This window comes from Nicotiana tabacum, chromosome 8 (assembly GCF_000715075.1).
Source record: "Nicotiana tabacum cultivar K326 chromosome 8, ASM71507v2, whole genome shotgun sequence".
Classification (NCBI taxonomy): domain Eukaryota; kingdom Viridiplantae; phylum Streptophyta; class Magnoliopsida; order Solanales; family Solanaceae; genus Nicotiana; species Nicotiana tabacum.
This window is the reverse complement of record NC_134087.1, coordinates 47705093-47730806: the sequence shown is the minus strand read 5'-3', so window position 1 is coordinate 47730806 and position 25714 is coordinate 47705093. Positions and strand designations below refer to the sequence as shown.

Below are 25714 nucleotides of genomic sequence, written 5' to 3'. Positions count from 1 at the left end.
CCCTAGACTTTCCTTTTAAAATTGTTTACCTTAGATTTAGGGTTTCTGAAAGGTTTTTCAAAAACATCTGTTTGATTCTTCCTTCTCTTTCTTTATGTGTGTTTGTTTATGCTATGCTCGTGTGTTTTCCTTTCTACCACGCATGTGTTGTTCTTCTGTTTTCTATCTAATATACGTGACTTTTCTGTACCTTTGTACTCTACTGTGCCTCTAGATCAGGCTCGTATGTTAATGTTTGTTATGTTTTCCTACATGTTGTCTGCTATACTTTCCAATATTCTTCTACTATATGTGTTTCTTACTGAGTTCTTCAACTTTGTTTGTTTTACTGGACTTTTGTTGGAATTCAAAGCATGTATTACTACTGTTTCTTAAGTTTACATCACCCTTCTTCTCTCCCGAACTTGCTTAAGTTCCGACTTTTCTTAAACATGTTCTTTATGCTCCTCAAATCAACTTTTTACTTTGTTGCTTCAAACCTGCTATCATGTATGTTGGTTTCTCATGAGTCTCCGAAAGAGACCTCTGAGCCTGTTATCTGTCTTCTCATCTCTGCTTCTGATTAAAGTTGGAAACGCTAGGCTTTGGGTTTTGGCAAGATTTATTTTTGGACTAGGGTTCTACTTTGGAACCCTGGACTCTCACACTCATTCTGAGTTTATAAACTGAACTGGAACCTTTTGACTCTGAACTCTTCCTATGATAGTCTTTTCTAATCAACATGACAACTCCTTTTGCTTGATATTTGTGTGCTTTATATATGAGAAATTCTTCATTCAAAAAGGGTTTTTCCAACTATTGATTGATTCTGAAATCCTCTAATGGGGTTTGATTGATTGTTACTGATTTCTCTTTGATTGAACCTCCTTTACCTTTTCCTGACTTGGTTCATTCGAATTGAGCTTGTAATTTTGATTTCCCTGGCAGTTTGATTGATTCCCTTTCCTTATTTGCACAAACCGTGTACTATTAGACTTTTGCCTTAAATAGTCCCTGTGTATTTACTCTTCTTGTGCTGCTTTGAAAAGATTTTGATCAGACTCTTTCCTTACTTATCTTTTACCCGTTTGAAATCAGAATCCCTTAACCAAAGGGAGACTTTATGTGATTGATTGCAAACTATTTTCTTGCCTTTCTTACTTGTTTCTCTGCACTATAAAAGGGACTACCCTTCCACATCTTTGAACACAAGGAAAATTCAATACTTTTACAACACATTTTGAATTGCATACTCTTACACACTTACAATACTGCTTCGAGTTCAATACTCTTTTAATTCTCTACTCTCTTCTGAGATTTTTTTTTGGAACTACTGTCTGCAATTTGGCTTTTCAAGGCTACTTTTGCTTACTTATTTTCTTTGAAACTGGTATGTGTTTTATTTAATTTTCTGCCTCACCCTTATGTGTTCACTCTACAGCTTCAGACTTTTGTTTACATTACTGCTCATGTTTAGTAATTTGTGTTAAATATTTTTCTTCCTCGCTTCTGTTATGAACCCCTACCCCTATTTCCTTCTATATGCCTGAGTTAAGGTCTTGGCCTGACAGTATCCTAATTATTGCCTAGGCCATAACCTGATCCACAATGGATCCTAGCTCTCAATGCTTGACTAGCAGGCTGGTCAGGGGTGTGCCAGCATCCCAATTGCTGGGCATGACCACTAGCTTGCCCTGTCTCTCTCTGATTCCCTTCCCCCTTGTGCACTTACACCTATTCCTAGAATCTTATGTTTTGCCCCTCTCTTTTGATCCCTGCTTTGGGACCTTGAGTTCCCTCTAAACTTGGACATCTGAGAGCTGGCATTTCCACACTATACTATAATCTAATTCTGCAATATATTTGGCGTGTAAGCTTTGCCTGGAGTTCTTGAAGCTCCTTGGAACTTTGACACATCCCAAATAAGAGAAAGGATTTGGAATCTGATCTTTGGAAGTTGGTGTATTTCATATTTCAGACCTGGGGTCTGAATTAGGCTCTCCTTGGTTGGAATCTTTAATTTCTGATATATATTTTTTCTTATTCATTCTGGTCTGTAATAATCTTGTAATAAATATTTGGGGTCGGTTAGTGGAAAAGGGTAGGGACTATGCATGTAAGGGGTAGATACCATGTTCATAGGGATTACTATTTTTCTAAAGTTCTGCATTTTATAAATCACTAAAACTCTGCATTCTCATGTAGATACCATGTTCATAGGGATTACTATTTTTCTAAAGTTCTGCATTTTATAAATCACTGAAACTCTGCATTCTCATATAGATACCATGTTCATAGGGAATTACTATACTTCTGAAATTCTGCATCTTCATATAGACACCATGCCTATAGGACTTTCTGCATTTTGCATCTGTCATTAGGCAAAACCTATTATAGGATTTAAATACCTAATCAATTGCATGTAGACAACCTGTCTATAGGATTCCTGCATAAGCAATAACAGTGCTCAAATCAGTAACACCTAGAAAGCATGTCTATAGGAGTTGTTAACTAAACCTGAATCGTCAACTCGCTTATAAGCCTAAAATCAGTAGCAATAATGTTTAACGCCTGCAGATCTTATGTCCCTGTAATTGACTTTTTTTTCTGCAATCAGTTTACTTCTTTATTTTTGAAACTAATAGATATCATGCCTATAGGTTCTGTTTAACGCCTAGGCAAGCCTTAGGGTAAAATTTTATAATTGCATCAGTTTTGATAATAACAACCAGCAGGCAGGCCTAATTCGGACTTCTTATCTGAAAAATATGTGATAAATTAGCCACCCTTCCTACGCTAAGTTTAATACAGACCAAACCAGTATTTGTAAGTCATGATAAATAATCTGTTGCTTTGAATGAGGAGGCTGACTTGAGCCTTAACTGCTATTTGTTTCCCTTTAAACTGCTATCTGTTATTGCTTGTCGCCTAGATTTTTATCCTTTTGAAAACTCTGCAAAAGCCCCAACTCCCTCCCCTTTAGGATTAGTATTCCCATATGCCTCTGGGACTGATAGGATTGGGACGGGTAATAGCATGCAATAAGTAATGATACCATTCTGCGCTTTAACACCTTAACGGGGTGGAAGGGTAGATATGGATATGATGACCAATGCGCTAATATCACGTGCGAACCCTCTTCTAAGGAGTGATTGCTGGGTATTGCATTGAAGTGATCCATATTAATTATAAACTTATGACTCCCCTCCCTTTATTTGCTTTCATCTCTTCTTGTAAAACTATTCAAATCATTTTTTTTATAAATTTCTGCCCTCTCTACTTACCTTCGAAAGTTTTCAACCTGATTGCAATGTTATACACGAATCCTTATTTGAGCCTTGATTATTTACTTGTAAAGTCACAAATGTAACATGGCCGGGAACCACACTAGTGGATATTGAGGGGTGCCTAACACCTTCCCCTCGAGATAATTTCTAACCCTTACCCGAACTCTGGTTTTCCAACTCAAACTCTTCTAAAAAAAGTGTCTCAATGCACTATAATCATTAGGTGGCGACTCTTCAAATTCCGAAACCTAATTCTCGAAAGGGAATAGAGTTGTCCTTCACAATGTCGTATACCCGATTTCTGACCCCACGGTTGTGTCGACACCGGGGCATGAGAAATAAGAAATTGGCCCCTCATACTTGAGACATACGAGAAAATCGTGGAATTCAATTCTAATAGAGAAGTTTAGCCAACATACCTCACTTTAGCTTTTCTTAAATTACTACAATGTTCCGTAATCCTAGAAACTTCAATCTATTTAGAGACATAATAAAATTGAACCATAATTAAGAAGATATTCATGGGTTCGGCTCATTTAAGTATTTTATCAAGCACTTAGTGTGCATTATGATTTCAAGGTTCTCCTATGGTGGATTCCTTCATCCCATAACACAATGTTTACCCATTTGAGCTCAACAACATTCCCATAACTTTGTTGGTACATGCATGCATAAATAACACTCTCACACCCAAGATTCACACTCCCCATTACCCATATTCTACCCCAAATTTGAAATGGAAATCTAGGGCTAGAACCTTATCTTTTTAGAAGACAACTAGCAAGGTTTCCTTGTGAATTCTTCAAGACTTGAGCAAGGATTGATGAACAAATCGCTTAAGGATTCCTCCTCTCACTATAGAGCATTGTCCTCTCTCTAAACTAGCAGTTTGAACCTTCTAAAATAATCCCCAAAGTCTTTTTATGAAAATGCGATCGGGTTATAAAATCAAAAAATGGACCCTCCGAACTCAACTCCTCGGTCACAGAGTTCACCGCAGATCAGGACTACGGCCCACAAAATGGACCGTGAAATGGTCCTCCAAAACTAAGCTGGCCTGGTCCAGCCTATAATAAATCTGCGGTATGCGATCGCATAATGCACTGCAGAATCTTTTAGTCGAAGTTTTCTCATGATGGTTCTGCGATGGATGTGTGGCGCACAGAATGATTATGTGGTCGCATAGTTGACCACAAAACGACCTCCAAAATAGGCCAATTTTTGCTCCACTCCGCGGTGGATCAGCGGTCCGCGGAGTAGTTATGCGTTCGTATAATGGACTGCATAAACACCATGTTCTGCAACAACTTTCCTCCAACTCCCCAATGCATTGCACAACCCAAAAAGTCCATACCGCAGCTTGCAAGCTCGCTGCAAAGAATTTCTACAATCCTCAATACATTAACCTACATCAACACCACGAAACCCTAGGTTTTAGTAAAATTTTACGGGGCCTTACATAGTGGGTCCAAATAAGTCCATATGAATTAATTGTAAAGGCTTGGTCATAGAAACATTGTCTTTGATTTTGAAAGAGTTTCTAGTTTGTTTACCAATCTGACATGCATCTCACACATGATTTCTAGAAAAATTGAGTTTGGGAAGGACAATAACTAAATCATGCCTGAAGAGTTTCTCAATTAGATGCATGCTTGCATGCCCAAGTTTCTTATGTCATAACCATGGATCATCATATATGGACGCTAAACAGATATGGCTATCCAGATTTCCAAAGCAATCAAGAATATAAACATTTCCATACCTTTTCCATGACAGTATTGTTTTACCGGACTCATCTTTAATGACACATACTGTTTTCTTGAATTTGACTTCATACCTTAAATCACATAGCTAACTTATACTCAAAAGATTATAGTTGAGTCCATCTATAAGGCATACTTCTGTAATATCACAATTGTTGCTAAATGGAACTGTATCAGTGCCAACTATATTTCCTTTTGAATTATCACCAAATTTGACAATTCCGTCATTTATTTTTGTAACTTCTTTGAACAAATTTTTGTCACCCGTCATGTGAATTGAACACAAAATCTAAATACCATTTTCCTTTACGACTCTTCGGTGTTCTTGGAAAATAGAATATCACCTTCTTTTAGGTACCCCAAGCTTGCTTGGTTCCTTGCTGGTTAGTTCTGTTGGAATCATGGTTATTTTTGGGTTTCCAAATCCATCCTGAAATATTAGACTTTTGAAATCTACAAAAGAAATATTTATGTCCAACTTTTTTATAGTAATGACACACAGGGGTTGATCCAGTTTATGATCTACCATTTGTGTTAGTACTTGTGGACTCAGTTCTAACCAGTCCTTTTCCAGTTGACTTTTAAGTCGTTTGGTTAGACTTGACAGAATTGTGACTGGTAGATTCGCGCATGTCATTCAAATGCATTTTTTATTCTTGAACCTCATCTTAAAACACATCTCTTTCAATTTCACAGACTTCAAGTTTAAGTTCCCGGTCCTTCTTTTTCCTATTGAGTCTTTTTAATTCATTCAATATCGTTTGAGACTCTTTTAGGGTAAGGTCAAGAATATCCTGTTATTCACTACATCTATTACAGCCATAGGGTCTTACCTCACTTGTTTCACCTCGTTCTATGAAACAGTTTTCAGTGTCTTTTTTGCTTTTATCATCCGATGTGCCTTCATCAGTCCAACAACCAGAATATTTATTCATATCTTTTTCGAAAATAGTCATGAAGCACAGGTTTGTTATTTCCTCATGTTCTGAGTTGTCTTCATCACTCCAGCTTCCGAATGATTTGTTTTTGTTAAACCTTCTAGAGTGTTAAGGAAAGTCCAGATGCCAAGAGAGGGTCACGACAAAATGGATAAAGGCTTATAACATGGTTATCAACTGATAAAGGCTAGAGGCTCACGGGGGGTTGAATAGGGATAATGACATTGGTTGGCAATAGAAAGCTCAACAGGCCAAGGAAAGCCTACAATCATTTCTCAAACTAAGAAAAACTTAGGATTTCACCTTGAAACACATTCAGACAAGTTCTAGATCATTCGCACGGGTACTTGGACTAGCAAAAATTCATCTCACCTCTCACATAACTAGATCATAAAAAAGGATAGAGTCGAGAGCCTACAACAACCACACTCAAGGTTAAATATCACTATGATCCAATAAACCACTTGATGATTTCCAAAGTCAACTCAAGAGTCTCAAAGTCACTAACTAGAGCTATTTCTTTCAAAAACCTTGTCTTTAACCATAAGCACGTAGTTAAGTGTGTTGGTACCAAATGAAACATGATTAACGCTTCGAGAATGATTTAATTGGGCCTTTTTATTCATTACTACTACTATTATTATTACCTAAATACAAAAATGGACTCATTCCCTTAAGAAGGTTGTCACGCCATCCATCGTTGGGACGAGTCACGCGGTTCACACAAAAACTACCTTAGGAAAGAATCGTGGCATTAAGAAAACCAAAGGCTTAGTATCTATAAAAACATAAAAAGAAGCTACTTAACAAAACAAGAACTAAAGTGGAAAAATAAAGAAGCTAATGAACAATAACTATTAAAGATATATAAATACAAATAAGAAAAGAAAGAGAATCATAAAATTATTACAGTCCATAAATATATCCAGAATGTGCCAATGTATCAAATAAATTCCACCCCCTCCCCCCAAATAAAAGCAAGCATTGTCCCCACTATTTCAAATAAGAGTGAAAGAAGAGAGGCTGAAGAAAACTCCCTAAGGATCCTTGGACATCTCAGTGTCTCCAACAATATCATCTCCCTCGGGATCAGCCAACTGAATCTCATCATCATCATATGCAGACATGGCAGGTGAACATCGCACGCACTGCCTTAGCAGTGTCGACAGCAAGGTCTGGCTCCTCAGACTAGCCAGTTGGTGCTACCAGTGAAGATAGTGCTGATGGATCTGGACGGACTGGTGCGGGTCAAGCTGCATGTCAAAGGGTAGGTCTCCAACTATGGCAAATCTAGTCACCTCCTTTATGAGCTTGTCCATTTATTTCTTGCTTGCCTTGGACTTCCTCATGTTCTTCACTTATTTTCCCAACTCCTTAATAACTGACCCGTGCTACACCAAGGTGTTCATGATAGTCTTCTGGTTGACCAGAATATTCTTGAGCATCTCATCAATATTAGAGGGGGCATGTGATGACTGTGTAGTGGACTGCGTTGTACCAGTACTAAATAAGTCAGATAACTTTGAAGTAGATATTTGCATCCATTTTTTGGGACTCACCAATGTCTGGAAGACTCGTAACGCAGATAATGGAGTTATGGGCATAGGCACTGGCCTCAGAGCTGGAGCAAGAGCTACCTTATGGGTTGTGGTAGGAGTTGAGGATGATGGTAGAGGCATAGAAGCGACACTAGAAAAGGGCTCAGCAGAGGTGGATGGAAGGTCAGCTATCTCAGTAACTACCAATGGTGGCTCATCAGAATGGCCTGTGGTGGTAGAAGGTTGGGCTCTCTTCTTCAGGTTGGTCTCATACATTAGTGAATAGTCAAATGGATTCTTTGCCTTCACCTTGGTGTCAAAAGATCTCCGCTCTACCTTTGCATCAGTGAGGTACTCTGTGATGGTGTTAGGATAAGGGCAGGCCGAGCTAGCATGCCGCACTATCAAGGGAAATGTTTTTCGACATCATGGCACCCTCATTAATTGGGTACCCGACCATGATGGAAGCCACAAGAACAGCTCGTGGGATAGGAAGGTGAGTCTCATTCTGGCTTGGATCCAGTCTGCTACAAACAAAGGTCTGCCACCCCTTCACCTCGAAACCCAGAGTGCTCCGGTGGATGGAACCCCACCAGTAATCCATGGTGGTGGCAGCCCTAGTGGTGCTAAGATCTCAGCCAGCCAAGGTTGGACTTCCTCCTTCATTACACATTTCTCTAGATGCTCTTTTGGCTCAAGATCCTCAAATTCCAAGTACGCGTTTAATGTATGCTGATCAAACCTCACCTTGAGGTTGCGTACGTTGGTCACCTTCATCCCCTTCTTTATGTGAGCAACATTAGCATAGAATTTGTGGACGAGGTATTCCCTGGAACCCTCAACTCTCTCAGTGAACCACATCCAACCTTGATTGTTGCCTCCCCAATTTTCTTGGTTGTTTTCACTCCACTTCCCTTAATTGTTGCTTCTACTCTAATTTCCTTGATTGTTGTTGTTATGCCAATTCCCTTAATTGTTATAATTCCAATTGACATGATTGTTTTGTGGTTGCCATTGTTTTTGGCTTGGGCATTGGAAGCTATTTCTTTGCCCTTGAAAATTGTTCACATATTGCACTTCCTCCTTTTGCTCATTATAAGAATCATCTTGCTCAAAACCACCATCTTCTTGCACATAGTTCTCAACTCGAGTTTGCACTTGTGGACCATTGGTCTTCCTCTTGTTCACCAATACATTCACTCCCTCCATAGCATTCACTTGCTTAGGATCTTGCATTTGACTAAGTTGAGCTTTTGCTAGTTGATTCATGGTAGTGGTGTTACGACCTGACCGGGAGTTTAGAGCATTTGCACTTTACTCGGTAGTTTACGGGCATGAGTAGCTCTGTAGGATGTATTATGACTTGTGTGAATCATCGGTTTTGGTTTTCAGGTTATCCAGAATCGATTTGGAAGAATGAATTTTACTGTTGAAGTTTTAAGTTGGAAGAGTTGATCAAGTTTGACTTTTAATGAATTTGATCTCGAAAGGGAGTTTTTATGGTTCTGTTAGGTCCAGATGGTGATTTTGGACTCAGGTGTATGCCCAGGTTTGCAAATCGGTGAAAGTTAGAAATGTGAAGGTTTGGCAAGTTTATAAGTTTGACCAGGAGTTGACTTTATGGATATCGGATTCAAATTATGGTTCCGGGAATTGAAAAAGCATTTTTATGTCATTTGGAACTTGTGTGAAAAACTTGGGTTCATACCGGGTTGATTAGCTATGTTTTGGCATGAGTTATGGAAGGTGAAAAGTTCAAAGTTTATTAAGTTCGATTTGAGGTGCAATTCATCATTTTTATATTGTTTGATGTGATTTAAAGCTTCGAATAAGTTCGTATCATGTTTTAAGACTTGTTGGTATGATTGAATGGGTTCCCGAGGGGTCGAGTGTGTTTTGGACTATTGGTTGAGAAACTAGTTAAGTTAAGGATTTGGAGCTTGACCATGATCAATATCGGGTCAAGATGACCTCTTTTCGGTGTTTTGAGTGCGCAAGCAGGTTCGTAGCATATTTTATGATTGAAACACATATATGGTTTGTGTTCGGGAGGTTTCGAATGAATTTTTGGTGCTAAAACGAAAATTCTTTCATGTCTGATTTTCTGGTGTAAAATAATTACGAAAATGTCATTTTTTTATCCCTTAAATTTCCATACTTCATTTAAAACTTCAAAGCCTATCTTGACTAAAGTTTTACAAAAAATCCATTAGAGGCATCAAAAACGAGTTTTGAGATTGTTTGGCATACTAAACGAGGTAGAATATCTGGGCAAAAAATATTTAATATCGAGGGTTTGTCCATTTAGTCATATTTTGAGTTGGGGAGCTCGCATTTGGGCAAATGTTTAGGTCATTTTCACCATATAAATTGGGGTAAGTGTTCTCTAATTTGTTTTGGTTATATTTCATCTATTTTCGTTTTTGGTAATTGAATTGTAAATTTTAAAGAGAAATTTGGGGGATTTTGTCCAAAGTTTCATATAGTGAATTTTTGAGTTTTGAACACCGATTCGGAGTCGGATTTAGGTGAAACTAGTATGGTTGTACTCTTAATTGAACGGATTATTGGATTTTGTAAGTTTTATTGGATTCCGAGGCGTGGGCTTGGGTTTTGACTTTTAAGCCAATTTTGGGTTTTTGATTAAGGATTCGACCTTTATCATTTGGAAATGTTTTCTTTGGCATATGCTGCTTTTGTCTAGTTTCGAGTCATTCAAAGGTCGAGACGCACGGGGTGGCATTTGTGGAGTATCGTTTTGCTTGCTCGGTATTGGATTTGGATTGTTCGAGGTAAGTAACACTTCTAAACTTGGTGTTGAGGGTATGAAACCCCGAATTGTGTGTTATATGTTTGGTGTTGAGGTGACGCACATGCTAGATGACGAGCGTGTGGGCGTGCACCATGTGAATTGTAACTCCGTTATTCCTGGTACTGTGTAGTTACCTGATCTTATCTGTAACTATGAAAATCTCTATGTACCAGAGCTATTGAGCTGTGATCCATGCTAGAAATCATGTCTATGCTTCATGCTTATTTTATTGGGACCCACTGGGGTCATATTGATTTTGAATTAGTCGTTTATATTGCATTTCATACTCAGTTATATTCATTCATTTCATATCATATCTCAGTCTCTGTTGCTATTTAGTGACACTTCATATCATTATTTTGAGCTAGTTACATGGTATTGTGAACCCGAGAGACTGGAGAGATTGATGAATGAGTGAGCTTTAGGGCCTGAGTGTGAGTGATATTATGGGATCGGGCTGCACGCCGCAGCATGTTATATTGATTTATGCCTGGATCTAGCTTATTATGGCTCTTGGGCTGAAAGAGCCCCTCCGGAGTCAGCACATACCCCCAATGGGCGCGGTTGATTTATATTGAGGGATGGATCTTCCCTAGATATGGGTCTTGTCCGAAGCATTTATATTACGGGATGGATCTTCCCCGGGCTACATTGGCCTTATATAGTACTGAGTGACTGACTGTCATTTGCTATGTATATATTCGGGATGGATCTTCCGTAGGCTGGATTGGCCATATACAGTACTCAGTGACTAAGCACATTGAGTGATTGAGTGTACCGAGTGATTGAGTGTGAGACAGTGAGATTGAGTACTCTGAGATTGTGAGTACATGAGTTCATCTCTGGGATACATTGCATTGACATGCACACTTGGCATACAGGCATATAGATGCATTTTCTTCATGTTGTACGGTATCACATCATTCATGACTTCTCACACATATTAACATATAGGCATAGAGATGTATTTTTCTCATGCCATTTTGAAAATGAAGTATTTACCTGTTGAAAGCCTTTTTGGGAAAAGTTATAGTTTTTCAAACTTACTCACATTTTTGGCGATTTCGATAAAAGATTTGGGTTTTCACTGATTTACTTGAAAAATTGATCTATTTTCTAGAACTGTGAATGAGCTGAGTATTTTATCTCTAAGTTACCTCTTTTATTACTTTCATTATATTGGTATGAATTGTTGTTGGCTATTGGTATTGTACCCGACCTTTGTTCCAGCTCGTCACTATTCTTAGTCTAAGGTTAGGTTTGTTACTTATTGAGTATATGGGGTCGGTTGTACTCATACTACACTTCTGCACCTTACGTGCAGATGTTGCGGTGATTTATGGGAGCTGGAATTGAAGACGTACCTACATTTCAGTAGTAACTGCCTCTTGTTCATAGTAGCCTTAGATTTATAAAAAAAATATTTTTGTACATTTTGAACAGATGATGTATTTATTTCATACCAACTTTGTAAATTCTAATCTTATATGCTCATGATATGTACTACCAGTCCTTGGGGAATGTATAAGATTCAGATACTTCATTTTACTTAATTGTCTTATTAATAATCATTGGAATTGGATAGTTGTTAATTGTCTTACCTAACGGGTTGGGTTAGGTATCATCACCACTAGTTGGATTTTGGGTCGTGACAAGTTGGTATCAAAGCTCTATGTTCATATGTTCTACAAGTCATGAGCAAGTGTCAAGTAGAGTCTTGTGGATCGGTATGATGACATCCATACCTATCTTCGAGAATATACATGACATTTAGGATATACTTGCCATATTTCTTTCCTTATCGTGTGGTATTGATTCAGCATGAAGCGTAACTCTTTGAATTCCTTCCACGCATTCGTATGCGCATATGAGTGCTCTGTATCAAATGTGCATCAATGGCTTGTGATTTCATGTATGAGGTGCGAGATGTGATTTTTGTGTATTGATGATGGGATAGTCTGGAGGTCTTGAGGCCAGGTTTTGACTGTAGCTTTAACACGGGGATTTCGGATGTGTGAGCATGTGCTTTTGGACTTATAAGTTTAGTAGTGTCCCTATTAGTAGAATCTGTGGCTTGATGGGTGGTTGGATGGCTATATGACGAGTATGATATGATTACGGGAAGTGTTTAGATTGTTTGAATGTGACAAAAAGAGTTTACTTGAGATGTAAACTTTTGGATGCTTGATTTATGTCTTGATTTGACGTATAATCTTGAGTTATCGGTGTGTAGAAGGCTCTTTCATGTTGTTTAACTGTGTAGAGTTTAATTGACGTCTTGGTTAGGTCATTGTGGACCTTTGAAGGGTTAATTATCTATTTGTGGGTGACCAGGGTTGATTTGGGGCCCATTGATATGTCCAACAAGGATGTGTATTCTACACCGGGTCAGATTGGTTGGCTCAATACTGCTATTATTGAGGGATGTGCCATTCGGTTAGAGTGAGCGTGTTCGTGTTCGTGTTCTGATATGTTCTATGTGTTACTCTTCTATGCTACGAGAGGTTGTGATTGTTGGTTATATGCACGCATGATATGGTTCTGTATGAGCCTTATAACGTAATTCAAGCAAAATGATTATTGGTGTGTGGAATGGCTGATTGCGCCTTGGTTATGGCCTTTTTCGGTTGTGGTATAGTGTGTTGTTTCTTCTTCATGGTTATGGCCATGCACTTTGACTACTTGATGTCGAATTGCATGCGGTTATTGATTTTGAGCATGGTGGCTAAGGTATTTCATACGAACCCATGTTTGGATGGGGTCACGCATTGCAATAGAGCTATGTTGAGATTAGATACTTTGTGATAGATTCATGTGTTTTCGTTCTACGGTGTGTGATAGGTTTTTAGCATTGCATTGTGGCGGTACTTGTTGAGCTTGCAGGACGGTTCCCTTGTTTGAGTCATTTTCCATGTTTGAGTATATTTGAATTGTTGCGTGTTGGTGCACGAATTGCGCGATTTGTGGCTTAAGGTTGTATTGGAGTGGCATGCCAATAGGGCGGCTATATTTGATAATATAAGGTCGTCGGACCTAGGATGGGTGTTATCGGATCTGATTGTGGTATATTTGGAAGCATAATATTAGAAGACATCTTAGAAATTGGCTATAGTTCTTGTTGAATGAGATAGAGCTCCATGACTTGTTGATCCGATAAATGGTTATGATTTTCTACGTGTTTCTTTCATCATCGGCAATGTACGAAGGTTCTAGAGCGAGGTTTTGTTTGATATGAGGTTTATTACCAGAATTGGGTTGTTTTGGGTAGCTACTATGATTGGAGATTTTGCTATGAGTATTTGAGTTATACGGTATATCATGTGATTACATCTTGGGTTATGGTTATGGCTTGATACAGCTTTTTCAGACTTATACAGTTGGTAGATGTAAGATTCAGATCTTATAAGAAATTCCGGATGTTGGAAAAAATTGGATTCTGAGGCTTACGAGCTAAGGTTGAATTAAGGATTTTTGGTTATGTTGTGTCATCAGGCTTATATGGAATAGGGTGATATGGGATCACCCCCGGGTATGTGCATGGTAAGGTTACACGGCAATTTGATGGCTTTGGAATGACTCCTGGCATGTTCGAGGACGAATATATGTTTAAGTGGGGGAGGATGTAACAACCCAAATGGTTGTTTAGAGTATTTGCACTTCACTTAGTAGTTTACGGGATGATTAGCTCCGTAGGATGTATTATCACTTGTGTGAATCGTCGATTTTGGTTTTCAGGTTATCCGGAATCGATTTGGAAGAATGAATTCCATTGTTGAAGCTTTAAGTTGGAAGAGTTGACCAGGTTTGACTTTTTGTGAATTTGACCCTGGAAGGGAGTTTTTATGGTTCCGTTAGGTTCATATGGTGATTTTGGACTTGGGTGTATGCCCGGATTTGTATTTTAATATTTCTAGAAGGATTCGACAATAATTGGCGAAAGTTGGAAATGTGAAGATTTGAAAAGTTCATACGTTTGACCGGGAGTTGACTTTGTGGATATCGGATTCAAATTGTGGTTCCGGGAATTGGAATAGCTTTGCTATGTCATTTGGGACTTGTGTGCAAAATTTGGGTTCATTCCGGGTTAAATTGCTATGTTTCGACACGAGTTATGGAAGTTGAAAAGTTCAAAGTTCATTAAGTTCAATTTGAGGTGCAATTCATCATTTTTATATTGTGTGATGTGATTTGAAGCTTCGAATAAGTTCGTATCGTGTTTTAAGACTTATTGGTATGATTGAATGGGGTCCCGAGGGGCTCGGGTGTGTTTTGGATCATTGGTTGAGAAACTAGTTGAGTTAAGGATTTTGAGTTTGACCATGATCAATATCCGGTCAAGATGACCTCTTTACGGTGTTTTGAGTGTGCGAGCAGGTTTTTAACATATTTTATGATTGAAACACGTATATGGTTTGTGTCCAGAAGGTTCCGAAAAAATTTTGGGTGCTAAAACAAAAATTCTTTCGTTGCTGATTTTCTGGTGTAAAATAATTACGAAAATATCTTTTTTTATCCCATAAATTTTCAGACTTCATTTGAAACTTCAAACATCATATCTCTCTCATTTTAAGTCCAAATTGGGTGATAAGCCTATCTTGACTGAAATTTCACAAGAAATCCATTGGAGGCATCAAATGTGAGTTTCGGGATTGTTTGTCATACGAAACAAGGTAGAATAGCTCGGCAAAAAATATTTAATATCGAGGGTTTGTTCATTTGGTCATATTTTGAGTTGGGGAGCTCGGATTTGGGCAATATTTTAGGCGAGTTTCACCATATAAATTGGGGTAAGTATTTTGTACTCGGTTTTGGTTATATTTCATGAATCTATTTTCGTTTTTGGTAATTGGATTGTGAATTTTAAAGAGAAAATTGGGGGGTTTTGTCCAAAGTTTCATAGAGTGAATTTTTGAGTTTTGAACATTGATTCGGAGTCGGATTTGGGTGAAACTAGTATGGTTGGACTCGTAGTTAAATGAATTATCGGATTTTGTAAGTTCCATCGGGTTTCGAGGTGCGGGCCTAGGCTTTGACTTTTTGGCCCATTTTGGATTTTTGATCAAGGATTCGACCTTTATCATTCTGAATTGATTCCTTTGGCATTATTTAATGTATTTGAATTTCTCTTGGCTAGTTTCGAGCCGTTCGGAGGTCGGGACGCACAAAATGGCATTTGTGGAGGATCGTTTGGCTTGCTAGGTATTGGATTTGGCTTGTTCGAGGTAAGTAACACTTATAAACTTGGTGATGAGGGTATGAAACCCTGATTATACGTGTTATATGTTTGGTGTTGAGGTGACACACATGCTAGGTGACGGGCGTGTGGCGCGCACCGTGTGAATTGTGACTCCATTATTCCTGTGGTACTGTATAGTTACTTGATCTTATCTGTAACCATGAAAATCTCTATGTACTAGAGCTATTGAGTTGTGATCCATGCTAGAAATCATGTCTAGGCTTCATGCTTATTCTTTTGGGACCCGCTGGGGTCCTATTACTGTTGAATTGCTCGTTTAAATTGCAATTTTATACTCAGTCATGTTCATTCATATTATATCATCTCTCAGTCTCTGTTTCTACTTATTAACATATCATATCATCATTTTGGGCTAGTTTTATGGCATTGTGAACTCGAGAGACTAGAGAGATTGATGACTGAGTGAGGCCGATGGCCTGAGTGTGAGTGATATTTTGGGATTGGGCTGCATGCCGCAATATGTTATATTGATTTATGCCTGGATCTGGCTTATTATGGCGCTTGGGCTGAAAGAGCCCATTCGGAGTCTACACACACCCCCAGTGAGCGCAGTTGATTTATATTGAGGGATGGATCTTCCCTGGATATGGATCTTGTTCGAAGCATTTATATTTGGGAATGTATCTTCCTCGGGCTGCATTGGCCTTATACAGTACTGAGTGACTGACTTTCAGTTTCTATGTATATATTCGGGATGGATCTTCCCTAGGTTGGATTGGCCATATACAGTACTGGGTGACTGAGCGTATTGTTTCTTTGAGCATGATGAGCGAAAAGTGTGAGACAGTAAGATTGAGTACTCTGAGATTGTGAGTACATGAGTTCATCTCTGGGATACATTGCATTGACATGCACACTTGGCATAAATGCATAGAGATGCATTTTCCTCATACTGTACGGCATCACGTCATTCATGACTTCTCACACATATTGACTTATAGGCATAGAGATGTATTTTTCTCATGCCATTTTGAAAATGAAGCATTTACCTATTCAAAGCCTCTTTGGAAAAAATTACAGTTTTTCAAACTTACTCACATTTTTGGCAATTTCGGTACATTTGGATTTCCGCTGATTTACTTGAAAAATGGATATATTTTTCTAGAACTGTGAATGAGCTGAGCATTTTATCTCTGAGTTTCCTCTTTTATTACTTTCATTATGTTGTTATGAACTGTTGTTGGCTATTGGTGTTAGACCCGACCATTATTCTAGCTCGTCACTACTCTCAACCTAAGGTTAAGTTTGTTACTTATTGAGCACACAGGGTCGGTTATACTCATACTATACTTCTGCACCTTGCATGTAGATGTTGGATGCTGATGTTGTTGTGATCGACGGGAGCTGGAATTGAAGACATACCTGTGTTCTGGTAGTAGCTTCCTCTTATTCATGGTAGCTTTAGATTTATAAAAAAATCTATTTATGTATATTTCGAACAGATGATGTATTTATTTCATACCAGTTTTATAAATTCTAATCTTAGAAGCTCATGATTTGTTTTACCAGCCCTTGGGGGAATGTATAAGATTTAGATACTTTCTATTACTTAATTATGTTATTAATTATCACTAGAATTGGATAGTTGTTAATTGGCTTACCTAGTGGGTTGTGTTAGGTGTCATCATGACTAGTTGTATTGATTCATTGTGGTGGTCAATTCGACAATGGCTTGCCCATGGTCATGCAATTCTTTGTAGAGGTGGATCTTGTTCGGATCACCTTATGGAATATTGGCCTGGGATTGCCAAGCCGACAACGTTTCCGCCATCTCAGCCAAGATTTCACACACCTATGCATAAGGCATAATCATAAAGTTCTTACCGGCTAGTTGATTCATTGTGCATTGGTTGGATGTGTTAGTCCCACGATAGGCTTGTTGAATCATGTTTTCCATCATATTGTTGTTGGAACATTCCTTAACCATTGTTATATTGCGCTCCCATATCTCGTGTAGTGACTCATTCAGCTCTTGCTTGAACGCCAAGATATCATATCGAAGTGTAGTCATGTGCTCGGGAGAGAAAAATTTAGCAATGAACTTTTCTGTCAACTCATTCCAAGTAGGAATTGAATGGTTCGATAATCCTTCTAACCAATCTAAAGCTTTCCCCCATAGAGGAAGGGAAAAATCCTTAGCCTCAATGCATCCTCAGAAATATTAGTTTGCTTTATCCCCAATATGTATCTACAAAATCCTTCAAATGTTTATAAGCAGAGTCTGAGTACCGGTAAAGAGACCCCGTTACTCAAGCAAAGTGAGCATCACATTGTTGATTTGGAAGTTGCCTGCCCTAATACAAGGAAGGACTATTGCACTCGCATAACCTTCGTTGGGTAACACCCGGTGTGGAGGCGGGGGTGGAGCAGGCACATTTTCATGATTTACCCGACCTCTCTGATTGGCTTGTGGCTCAAGAGTTACCTCCTCTACATGTTCATCCTCGCCGTCCAATTTCCCCAAAGGCAAATTTTCAAGATCATTGTTCGCTATGTTTGAACCTATAATTTCTTAACAAAGTTAGTAACACATAAAGGAAAGAAGATATTCCAAAAACACACTCAAATATATAGCTAATACCGTTTTAACTCCCTAAAAACGGTGCCAAAAATTGATCCACGTCCAATCCGCACTTAATAGTAGGGGTCGATTTCCATTGGGAGTTTAATTTGGGTGTTAGGGTATATATTTGATGAGAGAAAATGAAATAACTAATTGCACTTCCAAACAAAGGATTTTATTTTCTACTTCTAAATTATCACTATCAATTATAGAAACTAGAAAGCGAATGATTATTTTTGTTATTTTTACCAAATGGTTAAAAAGCCTAGGGATGTGACTTTCACTTAGGTGTTCGCTTAATGAATTAAGTACGTTAACACTAGTTTTATTGATCGGGGTGTATTATAGCTCTCAAATCTAAGTTACCCACTCAATACCTCTCGGTCATAGAGTGATTTTGCCCAATTTGGCTTTCTCAAGCCCAAATGGGTATCAAGTTAAATAGTTAATATGGGCTCAAGTCGGGTTTTCCCTATCTAGTTCAAACTCTTTAGTTAGGCTAATCAAATCCTTAATTAGCCGAATTTCTTGTTAGCCAAGTTTTCCTAGACTAGGTCACTCTTTCTACCAAGTCAAAAAGGCATGAATCAATATTTGCAACCATTAATTCAAAAATTAAAGCATAAACAAGGTTAAATAATCAACACCCAATCATAAACAAGCATTAAATTAAATATCCATAAGGTTTACACACAAGGGTTGGGACCGAACCCTAGTAAAGTCTAGCTACTCATAGTAGAAAATGATGAAAACAAAGAATAAATACTAATTAAACTCATAATGTAAGATTAAATTGATAAATTATGATGTTTTAATCCCAAAATGACCACAAATTTCCTAAAATGGAAAACTATAACGGCTACAACTGCTTGAACTTCAAAACATGACCTAAAAATGTGATTCCCGTCTATTTATAGTGGCCAAAATTCACTGACAATAATACCCCTCGGGATGTTCTGCGGCCGCACAATTCCATTTGGGTCCGCACATTGCTTCAGCTTGCAGAAACTCGGATTTTACAGCCTCACAATTTGGTCTGCGGCAGCAAGCCGCAGAATTCTTGTGATGTTCGCACTTCACGCAAGGCTGTAGTCTTAGTCATTTGCACGCTCTCTGAACTTGTTGAACTTTTGTCAGTGCGGACCATGATCTGCGGTCGCACAATTCATGTGTGGTCTGCACTTCTGCTTAAAGCCTGCTGGGCTTCTTCACTGATTTTGCGGTCGCAGAGGGAATTCTTTGGTCCGCACTTGCTTCTGCGGCCGCAGATAGACCTCTGCGGATCGCACATCTTGTATGATGCGCCCCTTCTTGCCTTGTGAGTCGGAACACTCCTTTTTGAGTCGGATTTCTTCATAAGAGCCCAAATTTCCAACATTCCTGCAATTTGTACACTTTCATTAGTTTTGAAAACATAAATCAATACTTTCAGACTAAAACAAAAGTAAAAAGGTATTAATAAATAGTCAAAATCCGCACTTATCAACCAAGAACAACAACTTCGGTTGGCATCGGATAGACCCCGAAGGGAACATTATCAACGAGGGCAAACAAACATTTACCACTAGATTACATTCAATGAAGAATCTTCCTAAGTATTAAATACACATTCGTTATAGAGAATTTCGGCATTCATAACCTGCTATTACATATTCATCAATGACCCTCATTATTGTCATTTAAGAGAGACTTGATACTAGGACCTTGTTCCCTAGGTATAGCTATAAATATGGACTTCAACGGCCATTATAAGACACGGAAAAATCTGACAAACTTATGCTACACATTATTCTAAGCTCAATAATACTTTATTTATTTCTATCTAACGTTATTCTTATTGTTACCTTTGGAAGCCTTGCTTCCGAAACCAAGCTATCTAACGGCAAATTGATTTTTTGCTTCTACTAATTACTTTATGCAGTTGTGTTCTAGTGAAAGACCCTTTTGATCAATTTGCCTTTTTTCCTAATTCTTCCTTCTGTTTTCTCTCAGAATTTTGGTGATGTAGTCTTTCGTGATTTCTTGTTTGAAATCTTGAATTCATTGTGAATGTTCCTTTCAATATAGTTGTTGTACTGGTCATGAAGTGAAGTGAAAAAAGAGTGATATTTTACAGCTATATTACTAGTATGAGCTTCAAAGACTGGAAAAGCAGTCCTGTTACGTTGCTGCCGACACAACAACAGAACTCATGAAAGCATTCTAATTTTAGTGCAAAGTCGGACATTGATTCGATTCGCTTGTAGATAAATGTGTAGCTTCATTGTGGAAGGTCAAGATACTGTGTTTGTTATTGTTTAGATGATTAAACAAGATATGTTGCTGGCATTGTCCACTCCGGACCATGGCCTTAATTACTCCTTTATCCGTGCTTGGGACGGTTTGACACATACAAAAATTAATCAGCTAACTCATGAAAAGAAACTGGTAATGCTAATTTGAGGATTTTGATTTTTATTTGTTATGCTGCATGCATGTTTCATCCAAAAAAATATACTATTATTGACAAAAATGTTGCCATCTTTGACAGTATCTCAGGATTACAGCAAGTTTAAGTATTTTCACAAAAGTGCAAGTTTGATTATGTTGTGATACATTCAAATAATGAAGTGCTTATAAAAAATATCTATCAGAATATGTAACTTATTGAAGTGTGAGTTTATTCTCTTGTAAAAGGTTAAAGCTTTTAGAGGGAAAATATTTGTTTACTTAATTTAGGACTTCAGAAACCCGCCTTGCATGCAGGCCTTTTTAGTTTTATATCTCTTTTAAGTTTTAATCATGTATCAAACACATAAACATACAGTGAGGACATGGGAACTCTACTTGATTTGGCAAATAAATGTAAAAGTAGAAGTAACCATTTAGGAAGATATATAGCACTAATAAGAGTAATAAACATATGAACAAATAACAACTAAGCACTTCATAAAAGCTTTTAAAGTTGACGTTGGTGTTGGCATCAAGTGTCTCGTTGGTGTAAGGAGCACCAGAAGCTCTACTATTAATATATACCTCTGGAAAATTGAAAACACAATTCCATTGGAACATCCCAATATGAGAAAGAACATTTGGTGTTGCAGATCATCGTCGGGAAAGGATAAGATATAGTGTGACCCTAGATCAGTAGAGGAAGACTTCCTCTGATGATAGGTTTTATAGCTTCTAATTTCTATGTACAGATGGTGGTATGTACATGATGGAAGTTGATAGATTTCTGGATAATGGACTCGAACAGGACCAAGCAGCCTGAGCAGAAGAGAAATGAAGAGCTAATTACCGAGCTTCAGCTTGCTGAGAGAAGAAATATGCAAAAGGTGATTTAGCTATCTGGAGGAAAAATGTTTATGCTAAATCCTGCAGTACCAAGTCCCCAACATATGTCAAACTAGGGACGCCGATGATGTTTGGTGAGTTAATTAATACAGCTCCACTTGTTTACATAATACTTATTACTTCTAGCTTAGAAAGCTCTTACAATATGTGAAAGTCCAAGATTGTTGCTTTATCAAAGAAAGGTTCCAGATTATTGCTTTAACAAGGCCAAACTCCTATTATCCCTCTCTTTTTCATTCTATAGCTTGCTCTAAACTGGATATCTACTATATGTTCCTGCTTGTTAGGTTCTATGAACTCTCATTTTCAAATAATATTGTGAACTGAAGCATGGTTTCATGAATTGAAGCATGGTTTCATGAATCAATGCATGCATCTAAGGTTAAGACAAGAAATAGAAAATAGGTATTCCGTGCCCATTTATGTAAGTATATGTTTTAAAAGCCATTATGGTATAAGTTTCTTGGCGAGCGCTACACACAAGCAGCCCGTTGGTAAGCAATTAACGAAAAACTTTAGGCCTGTGGAAAAGGTCATAAAATTTTGTATATTAATTAGTGCTTGATATATGCTACATTATTTATACAGCTAGTGATTTATCTACCATAACTGCTCTAATATACAGTGATGAAATTTCCCTCTTAGATGCTTTTATTGCCCATATATATACCTAGAAAACTCTAATAGAGAAAAATCTTTAACGTGCATGGTTGAAGTTGTGGATCTGATGTTAAATCTAAAATCCTTTTTTTCTCTTTAGCCCTTTAATATAACTTTGGTCAAAGTAGATAATATCCTAAAATGATTGTCCATGAAAGGAAGGCCGTGGTTAACAACATTGCAAGAGCTATGAATGCATGGTCTTCTCTTTCTTTCCTGGGGATATATTACATTTGGGAGTACTCTTTTGTCACTGATAAACTATCCTAGAAATTGATAACTTGAACTTTCAGACAAGAGTATGCACGCATTTCATCGCACCCTGAATAGGGTGGCTAAAGTGTAAGGCGAATGAAGCCATTGCCTTAGGCCCACAAATAGAGGCCCCAAATATCCGTAGTAGTACTATATTATTATATAAAACATAGTGTAATTTATTTATTTATTTTTGTGTAAAGAAAATTTTTATTAATCTCTCAAACACCAGTACACATTTTCTGTAAAAAACTGTACAAACTAGAAGAAATCTTCTAGTCGCAAAATACTCTATCTTCCTTCCTGTTCTATATCATCTCTAGCTAATCTGTTACATACAATTGTTCTAGCCAGTTCCTACTGTTTCTGCCTTCTTTCCTTATATTCTGCATCTTCAATTTGATTTTGCATTCCTGCTTGATCTGCTTGCATATCAACTCTGGATGCATCACCTTATTGTTCCATACTGCCTTATTTCGAACCATCCGTATTTTGTATATCAGTGCCGATATTGTTGCTGTAATAAACTTTCTGCTCATTTTACCTTTCACATTCCTCGTCAATTTCTTCCATACATTTTCGATATCTGGTTCTTGAATTCCCTTGCCTAACCATTTCAACAGCAGCTTCAAACATTCATTCGAAAACTTGCATTCAAAGAAGAGGTGTTGTATTGTTTCCTTGCTTTCTCCACATATTTCACATCTTGTCTCTGTGCATACACCTACCTTTTCTAGTCTTTCTCTTGTCAGCAGTCTCTGTCGAACTGCTAACCAGCATATTATGCTATGTTTAGGGATGTTTACATTACTCCATATCCATCTAGCCCACGGCCAGTCTTCCATCTCCCCTTTCATCCATTTGTATCCTTCTTGTATTGTGTATTTTCCCCCTCCCTTTTGCCAATCATTCCCCTTATATCCATCTTTTACTTTATCTTTTATACTGCATATTCTTCTCCAGTACCAGCTACATTCTACTAGTGGCTTATACTGCTTCCATTGAACTCCTTTCATATATACATGATCCACCCATTTGACCCATAAGTTGTCAGCCTTTTGAGCAATATTCTATACATATTTATCAATGGCAGCCTCATTCCATACTACACAATCCCTTACCCCTAAACCTCCTTTGTGTTTTGGTCGACATACTATATCCCAAGCCACCAATGGTACTTTATTGGTGTGCTCTTTCCCATCCCAAATATAGTTCCTGCATATTGCAGTCACTTTTTTCAGCACCAATTTTGGAAGTAGAAAGATTTATGACAGACTCCTCGAGCTCCAGGTTTTAGTTCTACTTGTCATTTTATCAATTAGTACCTCACAATCCATAGCAGATAACTTTGTTGCTGCAAATGGAACCCCCAAATACCTAAATGGTAATGCTCCTTTCTTGTACCCAGTAGTCTCACACAAGTCTTCCAACTCTTGCTTTACCGTATTTGCACTAAATATGTTTGACTTGCCTGCATTTGTTGTCAATCCTGAAGCATTTGAGAAAGCTTGTAGACCCCTTAGCATCAACATTGCTGACTGATAGTTACCTTTATAAAACAGCAGTAGGTCATCAGCAAAACAAAGATGATTAAGCTTCATTCCTTTGCATTTTGTGTGAAATTCAAACTCCTTCATCCCAGCCACTTTATTTAAAATTCTAGTTAAGTATTCCATGCATATGACAAAGATCAAGGGTGAAATGGGATCACCCTGTCATAAGCCTCTTTTCCCTGTTATATTCCCATATAATTCCCCATTTATTGCTACACTGTACTGTGTGGTTGTTATACAAGCCATGATCCATTTGATGAACTTCTGAGGGAAGTTCATTGCATGCAACATCTCTTCTACAAATGCCCAGTCCACATTGTCATAAGCCTTTTTCAAATCTATCTTAATTAAGCAACTCTGAGTAGTATTTTTCCTTTTGTAAAGCCTGACCAAGTCCTGACAAATCAACACATTTTGCACTATTGTCCTTCCTGCAATGAATGCACTTTGATTCTCTGATATGATTGTAGGCAATATTAGTCTTAATCTGTTACATAACATCTTTGACACCACTTTGTATATAGTGTTACATCCTGCTATTGGTCTATAATCCCCCACACTTGAAGCATGATTTCCCTTTGGTATCACTATTATCCCTGTTTGATTTCACATTTTAAGATCTCTCCTTTTCTAAAGAACTCCATTACTGCCTCTATTACATCTTTACCCACTATCTCCCAGCTATCCTTGAAAATTTTGTTTCCATATCCATCTGGCCCTGGTGATTTATCTCCATTTATTGCCCATACAGTTTCCTTCACCTCTTTCTCTGTAAACTGCTCCTCTAACATCTTCCTTTGTGATGCAGTTACTACTGGTCCTTGTTGAATCAAACTACTGTTAACATGCTCCCTTTCCATATTAGTGGTTCATAGCAGTTTTGTGTAAAATTCTATGAAAGCCTTCCTTATTTCATCCAAATCTATTCTATTCACTCCCTGATCATCTGTTATAGAAAAAATTCTATTCATGTTCCTTCTTTTCTTCATTATACTGTGAAAGTACTTTGTATTCAAGTCTCCTTTTTCTATCCACATCACTTTACTTCTCTGCCTCAAGAATTGGTGCTTTGCTTTATTTAATCTTTTATTCTTCCTTAGTAACTTTGCTTCCTCCTCTTGTATATTCTGGTTCGAAGGGTCTATTTGCATTCTATTTTGACACTTTAGCAGCTCTTCTTGTGTTTCTTCTGCCTTCCTTTCTATTTGACTGAATTTCTCCCTATTAAGCTGCTTTAGCATTCCTTTCAAATTATTCAGCTTCCCCACCAACTCATACATTTTTGTCCCTTTTTTTTTTGTTCTCCACCCTTGTGCAACTATTTCTTTAAACTTTGGTTCCAAACTCCACATATTGAAATATCTAAATACTTGTTTCCTTTTTTTATTCTCTGCCCACCTGACTACTGCTGGACAGTGATCATATGTACCTTCATTCCTATAATGCACCTCTGAATCAGGCAATTTAATTATCCATTCTGTATTTATGAGCACTCTATCTATCCTGCTGCATACTCTATCTTCACCTCTTTGTTTATTGTTTCATGTATAAAATGCCCCTGAAGATTTCATCTCTTGTAGTTCACATTCCTCTACACAATTCTTAAAATCCCTTATCTCTAACATTCTCACTTGACTCCCCACTCTATCTTCTATTTAGTACACAATTGAAATCACCCATTACAGCCCATGGTCCCCTCATTTGTTCATTAATCTTCTTGATTTCTTCCCACAAGCTCTTCCTTAATGTTGCATCATTAAAACCATACACTAT

General features: G+C 37.8%; 1 protein-coding gene across 1 annotated transcript; it reads right to left on the bottom strand.

The window, feature by feature from the left end:
• Positions 1–22711: 22711 nt before the first annotated feature.
• Positions 22712–24025, bottom strand: LOC107771233 (uncharacterized). The gene is made up of 2 exons (XM_016590578.1): positions 23714–24025; positions 22712–23458 (listed from the first exon to the last, which is right to left on the bottom strand). Exons 1-2 carry the CDS (start codon positions 24023–24025, stop codon positions 22712–22714), a joined length of 1059 nt encoding a protein of 352 aa, XP_016446064.1.
• Between the last annotated feature and the right edge of the window lie 1689 nt (positions 24026–25714).